The sequence below is a fragment of the Phragmites australis genome, chromosome 6 (genome assembly GCF_958298935.1).
Source record: "Phragmites australis chromosome 6, lpPhrAust1.1, whole genome shotgun sequence".
NCBI classification, from domain to species: Eukaryota; Viridiplantae; Streptophyta; class Magnoliopsida; order Poales; family Poaceae; genus Phragmites; species Phragmites australis.
Window position 1 is genome coordinate 36,075,434 of NC_084926.1, and position 8,899 is coordinate 36,084,332.

The window sequence follows — 8,899 nt, forward strand, 5'->3', positions numbered from 1 at the left end:
AACAATCACTTTTTTATACAGGTACTTTGAGGATATATATTGGCTGAGATTTTGAATACTACTGTAAAAGCAAGAGGAGAGAAAAGACACTCCCATTGCATGCTAAGCATGGGAAGTAGTGGCTATAGATCTTTTGAGTTGTGGTTTTGAGTAATAGGCTATGTGGCGGATAATATTTCTTTCATGTGGCTTGTTATCTTATTTTTATAATTGTAGTCTGATGTTAAACAACAAATTTTCTGAATGAGAGGGAGTAGATGCAATAGATCAGGGATGGGCCATGGATCGATCTAAATAGATCCTTTCTAGAGAAAAGAGAAGAAAACAATGCGGTGCAAAAGCTTTACAAACAAAGCTGTGAGATGATAGTACTGGCAAAGTGAGACTCTCCGACGACCCAGAGTTGGATGCCTGCCATTCGCAGAGTCCAATACCACGTGTTCTGGCCGCTTGTCTCCAACCGTCTAGAAGCGCTCATATTTTACTCAGCGAGACGACTATGACGAAGCAAATAGTCACGCGGCCCCTTCACCTGGCGCTGCATGCATGTCGCCACGTATCCGCCATGGCCGGCCCCCTCGAGGCTCGAGCCAGCTTGCCAATGCGGCCATGCCGCCTTCTCCTTCCTTCTAATCTCGACCGCCGCCTCCGCGACTCCGCCTACCTACCATCTCACCTCGATTGCAGTTAGCACCCGCGCGCGCATCGTTAAGACACGCACGCTCAGCAGGCAGAGGCCGCCATGGTGAAGCTGGCGACGGCGCGCGAGTGCCGCGCGTACAGCCTCGGCGCCGGCGCCGGCACGGCGTCGCGCAACCGGTGGGAGTACATCAACGCGGGGGTGTATGTCTTCGCGGCCGTCCTCCTCGTGGGCGGTTTCGTGGGACAGCTCTCACCGTGGGCCGGGTCCAACAGGCCCGGCCTCGCGGTGGCCGCACTCGGGCTCGTCGGCGTACTGGCCGTCAACGCGCACGACCTCCTGGCCCACGTCGCAGGGGTCGACTACCGCCTCGGGCTGGCCGGGCTCGACAGGCAGCTCGCGCTCGTCGAGCTCGCCGTCCCCGCCGTGCAGATCGTCGGCACCGTGCTCACACTTGTCGCCGTCATCTTCTTCGAGATTCAGGTTCGTGCTCTTCTCCGAATCGAAAGTGTTCGTCACAATCTGTATGCATCCATTCAAATTACGTGCAGCTGATTATATCATAATTAAATTGATGTTGCTCAAATAGAAGTCCTGTTTGTCCACAATAAGAAGTACTGGTAAAACACTTCACCTCTCCGGCCGGCTAAGGACTGAATCAATGTTTGATAGTGTTAAATTTTTCTGAGATTTTGGTGTGCTGTATAGTTAGCGTTACTTGGTCGGGCTTGATTGTAAGCTATATTTTACTCAGCTAGCATTTCCTATCATACAGATGGAGAGGGGATACCGTCAGGGCCTAGCGAAGCACGGCCTGAACCTGCTCATAGCCGGGCCGGCGCTGTGGTTCCTCGGGTCCGTGCACAACATCTGCCAGGTCTACGAGCGAGCCAGCGGGCACGTCCAGCTCCTGCAGAAGAGCGTCCAGATCCCGCTCCTGCTGGGGAGCACCCTGTTCCTCATCGCCGGCATCATCAACCGACATGACCGTCACAGCCACTCCGCCTTCACGCTACTGGTAAATCGATCAGTGACCTCCCGGTCACTTACATTAGCTGAACTGAAGTATCACTGAACTGGAAGCAGAGTTTTTCTTTAGCTGAACTGGAAGTAGAGTTGAAGTAGGAAACTCTGCTCTGGGCGCAGGGGAGGAGCTGGGCGTGGTTCTGCCTCTTCGGGAGCCTCCTCTTCCTCGCCGGTGGTGTCCTGAATCTCCTCAAGGTGTTCAAGACGCAGCAGATGAACGGCCGGGGGCTGGAGAAGCTGCGCGGCGGAGCGCAGGAGCGGCTGGCCATGGAGAGGGAGGGCAAGGTGCCCCTCATCCTGGAGCACGGCAGGAGGGGCCCGGCCGTGGCGCCGCCGCCGCCGCCGCCGCCGGGGTCCTACAAGGATGCTCTCGTCAGCAGCGCCAGCTAAGAATAGCAATGCCAAGTGCCGCATGGTGGTGAGAAACTGAGAATAAGTGGAGAGGTCAGAAGATTGGTGTTGCCACTCTGTGATTTCACGTTTGCACCTGTCAGTGTTAATCCTTTAAATTTTCCTGATTTACGTTGAACTGTACTTTCCATTGTGATCATCACGTATATGGTTGAATAAGCTTACTGCTGTCGTGCATAAGTGTATGCCAAATAAAACCGGCCTGTATTTGTAGCATGTACAAATGTTTAAGACAAGTGAAGTACTACTATGAACTTCATCAGATGTGAAAAGTTCAATGTTTCGGCGATTTCTCTAGCTTCTCGTGCTTTACGCTCCATAAAAAAAAATTCATTTTATTTTAAAATATTTTCGTACTTTTGGATGGAGATGGAGGGATTGGAGTCTGGACCGGCGTTTGAGTCGTACTGGCTGACGTCTGGAGACAATTCTTCCCTCCAGTGCCAGTAGCATGGACAAACTCTTCAAATATATTTAGCAGTTCATCAATTTCTACGCATCAATTTGTGCTCCAGAAGAATATATTTAGTTGTTAATTATTCGTCCATATCCAACTTGTTGCTCCACCAAAATATATTTAGAAGTTAATCGGTTCGTACATATCCCAAAACAATCTCAAGAATCCTCTATCTTCCGTCGGCAAAAACTGTTTGATGTATAGGCCTGGCCCATTATAATTTCTAAAAAATCTCATAGGCCTAACCATGCAAAGGGAGGCCCAACCTGTGAAATGACCCACCCGAGGTCCGATCTTTGAACGGCCACTCGTCGCCTTCTGCCTCCCCGCCGCATCGGGACACAGCCGCCAACTCCACCCGCCTCAAGCGCCCTCCCATGCGTCAAAGAAGGAGGTCGCACCGGGCGCTGTCGGGGGCACCGGAGTGGGCGCCGGGCTCGTGGCGGCGGCGCTGGCGCCGGAGAAGGTGGAATCCATTTCTTGTTGGAACTTTTTGTTTTTTGGTCAAAAAAGTTTTTGTTTCACATTTCTTCCAGATTTGAGATCAAAACTTTTTGATCTGAAATTTTCTTCTGGAACCTTTTATCAAAACTTTTTGATATGAAAATTTTCTTCTAGAAATTTTTGTCTGATAAATTTCTTCTAGAATTTTTATCTGAAATTTGTTCGTTCAAAAATATTCTCACAAGTTTTTGTGCTTAGGTTTCAACTATTTTTTATAAACTAATGTGTTTTCCATGTCACAACTAAAAGGAAATCGGCCGGAGGCAACAACCTATAAAGGGAAAGTTCTGACAACCTGTCTGATCGTGCACGAGTGGGGCTGCGCGTGTTAATTGGCAGCCTCCATTTGCCTCCGCCTAGGTGCAGAACAAGACACGAGAAGATTTGGTATTTCGCGCACCATAACAGGTTAATGGGTTCATGTTTCATTGTTTCTCAATCTAGTCTGCAACACATTAACCATTAATAATGTTCATGGACGGTTTTATTTGATTGCTGCACATTCATTTTATTTATTGTTTTCATAACGATTTCGAGAAGGATAAATATTGAAATGTTTGTTCCACATGCACCCTTTACTTTCTTTTTTGAGGTCAAATGATAAGGCTACGTGGCTTGCCCACAAGCCACATGACATCGGTTCGACGTAAAAAATCCTCTCCCTATCTCCTTTTTATCAATCTCAATCTCGTGGTTGCAACTTCCTCTTTGGGATGATTTATGGTGCGTTTTGTTGGAGCAATGGCATACGGATATATGTGTTTTGTTAGATGGGATGATCTAATTTAATATTTGGTAGTATAAATAGGGTGATCTAATTTTTTTGGGACGGATAGAATTTGGATGGAGGTAGCCAAAATTTGATGAGGTCCGCTTATCATATATTTAGTTTTTTATTAAAATATAATCATGCGAGATCTAGTTTTGTTAATTTAATTGTAATGAATACAATAGTATAATCAGATTGCAAATTAGATAAACAATTTAGGAGATAATATCATTTAAAGCGTGCTAAAAAAAAAATACTCCAACCAACTAGAATATGTCACATCATCAAGAATAAAACTCATCTACAGCATGGATGGCTCCGTCTAACGGTTTTTGGCGATTAAACCCATCCAGCATCTGAGAAAAATATTCTCTCTACATGACCATCCTATCCAACTTGCTCTCCAAGCAAGCACTAAAAAAGCTGAATAGGCATCTGTCGGAGGGTGAACTCCTGTCGCAGGGATCCCGAGAGATCCCTTTTTAGAGATTCGGCCGGGGGGATGATCCTGAATGAGTTCGTCGGAGAAATAAATGGAAGTGGAAATAAATGCAACGGCCGGTGGTGGGGGATGATCGACCTAGTGCAGGGAGAAATAAATGCACCGGGGTTTAGACAGGTTCGGGCCGCACGGGGGCGTAATACCCTACTCCTGTGTGGATGCAATATCCTTCCCTGAGGGGGATCCCTCAGGGATATGTCTGGTTACAAGAATATATTGTATGGCTAAGAGCTTGAGGCTCCCTTGTTCTAGCTCTGCTCAAGCTTACCTGCGGTGTTCTTCGTCTTTCTCCGTGATGTTTTCGATCGTGCTCTTCTTTCTGTATGCCCATCCTTTTATGCACTCGCCGGCCACGACATACCCCAAACGGGAAAGAAGGGGCACATGTTCCAAGACGCCACGACTGAGAAAGGCGTCATCGTTTCCTCTGGGTGAAGTGACAGGGGCGGTGGAAAAACGCGGCGCGCGTCCGACCACCCACCACTGTGGACGCCCTAGCGCCGGGCGCCGTTGAGAGGGCCCGCCGAGCAGCCACAGAGGCACCCGGCACGCCCACCCTGTCTTGTTCCTCTGCCAGGGTAGAGTGGCAGGCGGAACGCTTTGATCCTGGTAACGTTATCCCGAGATACACCGGATGATACGGGACGGGACCCGTGCAATTAATGGCCCCACGCCCCTCTGCCAAAGCATGACAGGGACTGACACTGCGGCGGGAGCAGTTGGGGATGTCAGGATGTCAGGCCGCGCGTGCACATTAAATGCGGCCTTGGACCTCTGACTGGTTGACACCTCGTCGGCGGGCCCCTCGGGGGCCCTTCTGGGTCGTCGGGGCATCAGGTGCTCTAGCACGAACCTTCGGGGAACCGAGTGCTCGGGGGCTGCCACGTGCAGCCCCGAGCGCTCTCTCCCGAGCACTCTTGTACGATCTTTCGGGGAACCGAGTGCTCGGGGGCTGCCACGTGCAGCCCCGAGCACTCTCTCCCGAGCACTTTTGTACTGACCCTCGGGGAACCGGGTGCTCGGGGGCTGCCACGTGCAGCCCCGAGCACTCTCTTCCGAGCACTTAGCTCTTCTGACCATCGGGGGATTAGGGTACTCGGGGGCGAACGGGCACCTCCCCGAGCACTTTCTTCCCGGTACTTGGACTCTGCGGGCTATCGGAGAACTGGGGTGCTCGGGGACCAGAGGCTGTGGCCCCGAGCACCTTCTCCTGGAAGTTAGATTTTCCTCATCCCGCAGGAGGGACCTCGCAGGATGGTGACACGTGGCGGACGACTGGCCTGGCCTCGGGACTCAGGGACCCCCGATTCCTGATACACCGACAGTAGCCCCCGGGCCCATTGGCAGGTGATGGCACGGAGACTGTGGATGGGCCCTTCGTCGTGGACGAGGCCGAGGCTGGCTTGGATGCCACATGGCAGGCTTTCAAGAGGTGGCCTTTTAGAACCGGGCCTCGGGTACGGCCCAGCGGGGAGACGAGTAGATGCGTGTCCACACAACTCCTGAAGGGCATGACAACGGTACGGGCGGCACGCGCGGCTGCCGCGCAGATCGAGGAAAATACGCCTGGCAGTTGCGCCGACCGAGGAGGCCGTCCCGCCGAGCGAACCGTTGGCCGGCAACGTTTGAACTCTGAGATATAAAAAGGGGGAGGGGATCGATCTGTCCCTCTTTTTACGCCTTCCTGCAATCTTGCTCTTGCCTCCTCCATGCTCCGAAGCCCTTAGAAACCTTTCAAGCGATCGGAGCGCTTCTCCTCCTTTCTCTCCACCACCAGAACACCTCCGCTCCCGTCGAGATGCCGAGAGTCGGAGGAGGCCATCGCGACAGGACTCCGGACAGCGTTCTGCCGGAGTCTCGTCTGAAGAATGAAGAAGCGGCGGCCAAAATTAGGAAGCTGCTGGTGCCCGAAGGGCAGGAGGGAGCTATGGTGGTGACGCCGGTGAACTTTCCGCCGGCGACGACCGTTCCCGAGCGAATTGTTTTATTCACTTCTTTCTTGGCGGCGGGGTTGGTGCCGCCGTTTTCAACCTTCTTCCTCTAAGTTCTTGAGACCTACGGCATCCAGCTGGTGCACTTGAGCCCCAACTCCATCGTGGTGCTGGCGGTCTTCGCGCACTTCTGCGAGATGTTCGTGGGGGTGGTGCCTTCGGCCACGCTTCTCTGATACTTCTTCGTCTTGCAGCCGGCTGGGAAGAAGAGGGGGTACTCCACGGCGGACGTCGCGGGGTGTTGCAACCTTCGGCTACGAGACGTCTTGGGGGAGCAGTACATCCCCCAGGTGCTGCGCAGCAAGTGGAAGGAATGGCGACGGGACTGGTTCTTCGTCGACGTCGACCCCCACGATCGTCTCGCTCTACCGGAAGCGGCGGCGGAACCTCGGAGGTCGACGTGGGGGGTGTCGCCGCCGGAGGACGCGAGGTTGGAGCCGGTGTTCGAGCGCATCAGACTCCTGCGCGACTCCGGGCTGACCTCGGTCATGGTGGTGGCGGACTTCTTGCGCCGTCGCCTGGCGCCCCTGCGGGAGCGGGCCCGGTCGTGCTGGTTCTACACCGGGCCTGAGGATATCACTCGGACCCAAATCGGCGCAAGCTGGGACCTGGGCCCAGCGGAGCTGAGAGGCATGACCCGAGTGGTGACCGGAGTGGAAGACATGAGCCGAGCGGAGCTCCCGTGGCCGGAGATGGCGCTCTGCGCCAACCCCGAGCGCGTGGCGATCATGGCGCAGCTGCCGGAGTTCGATACCCAGGGGCTCGTGGACCGGCCGAGGAGCCGGAGCCCCGAGGCCCCCGAGCTCCCTGGGTTGGACGAGCTGATCAGCGAGGAGGCCACGAACAGCCCGGCGCGGGCTGGTGGCGGGGCCGCTGCGGGCAGCAGCCGCCGCACCAGAGAAGAGGGCACCGCCGACATTGTAGTAGCGGTGGCGCCGGGGGATCGGGGGAAGCGCCCCCGAGTCTACATCCCAGTGCCGGATTCCCCGCCGTCGCCGTCGGCAGCGGCAGCGTTCCCGGTCCTGGAACCGTGACTTGTGAGGATGGGGCCTGACATCGCTTCTTACCCTTTTATTGCATTCTTCTGTTAATTATAAATTTTTGTTGCAAACTTGCATTAGTTATGATCTCTAGTCAATGAATGTGAAATAACATGGTTGCGTATGCATGAATGAGATGAGATGTGAATGAGTTGTGTATGTGTGTGATATTATATGTGCTGAGGTGATTATATGTGTATGCGAAACTTGAATGCATGCTTATTTTGTTGTATGTGATGTATGTGATATTATTTATGCTGTTGTTGGCAACGACTAGATTCTATATAGGAGGAAAGGGCCATCAGTGCTAGCTTATGACAAAAAACCAGCACTGATACAGAGAGTATCATTGCTGGCTTGTACCACAAACCGGCACTAATAGTCCGTGACTATCAATGCTGAGTAATCAGTGCCGGTTCAAAAACTGCCACTGATGGTGCTTTTGAGCCAGCATTGATGACCATTTATGTAGTAGTGGAAGGTCGCCGCCGTCTTCGCCGAATGAGACAACCCTCCTCCTTTCGAAATAAATAAGGTTGTTGCTATTTAACAGATATCTTTTTTTTTTCACATGACTGTTGTGAGTGTGAGGAACCGTCCAAACAATATTCTAATTAATCATTAAGTCAATCATTTACTTAATCATGACTTCAACGATTAACCAAAATACTATTCCAGTAGTCCCAACACGTGTTTTGTACCTAAGATCGGAACACATGCCTTACTAAGCAACCATAACCAAACTTAATAAAGAACGAGTAATTAAATTATATTATAAGTTCTTAAGCATTTATAAGTTTAACAATTTACAGCAAAGAGTTCTAAGAGGATACTAAAAGTGATCAACTCCTATCTAAAAGAAAAACTACGCAGCAGAAATAAAAGCTATATACCACAAAAGGTGGTTGAAACCATATGCCCTCAAGATTCACCTCAAAAGCGCGACCACCGAGTAGTTGCCTACTCATGTCTACCACTCTCGGCAGGTGTGAAGTAGCCAAAGACCAACTCCTCCTCAACGATAACACCTGAAAAGCAGCGTGAGTAAGAAGGTACTCGCAAGACTTAATCTATAATGGATACTTATAAATAGTCCGACTCCAAAGATCATGCATTTGGATATTAGCAAAAAAAATACCACATGGTTAAGTAAATTTCATATGCAAAAGCAAATTTGACATAAACATGTGTGAATGTTGATATTAGACCAAAGTAACAAACTAGTTCATAAACATCAACCGAATATAATGTAAAAGGAACCAAAGGAATAAAATCTATAAAGCACCATCTCAACCCATCAACCACCTCAATCCATATTCGTAACTCTACGACTGCTACAAATGGATAGAAGCATGCTCATGACCGAGAGCGTGGTATTTCGAGATGTTTATACACCCTGCAGGGGTACTCCTTTAACTACACGACTTGAGGACTATACGATTTGTATTACCACACAGGTCCATACAAGGGGGTACTGTGGGGAACCGTTTAAATAATATTCTAATTAATCACTAGGATGATCATTATTCATAATCACAACCTCGATAATTAAACAGAAT

At 50.9% G+C, this 8,899-nt stretch overlaps 1 protein-coding gene and 1 long non-coding RNA gene across 2 annotated transcripts; both read left to right on the forward strand.

The window, feature by feature from the left end:
* The first annotated feature begins 549 nt into the window (after positions 1-549).
* On the forward strand, positions 550-2,336 carry LOC133920610 (uncharacterized). Its single transcript, XM_062365214.1, has 3 exons — positions 550-1,123; positions 1,416-1,658; positions 1,787-2,336. Exons 1-3 carry the CDS (start codon positions 743-745, stop codon positions 2,054-2,056), a joined length of 894 nt encoding a protein of 297 aa, XP_062221198.1. The 5' UTR covers positions 550-742; the 3' UTR covers positions 2,057-2,336.
* Positions 2,337-2,827: 491 nt separating this feature from the next.
* LOC133920611 (uncharacterized) lies at positions 2,828-3,528 on the forward strand. The gene is made up of 2 exons (XR_009910138.1): positions 2,828-3,000; positions 3,288-3,528. It is a non-coding gene; the product is annotated as an uncharacterized LOC133920611 (long non-coding RNA).
* The last annotated feature ends 5,371 nt before the right edge of the window (positions 3,529-8,899 follow it).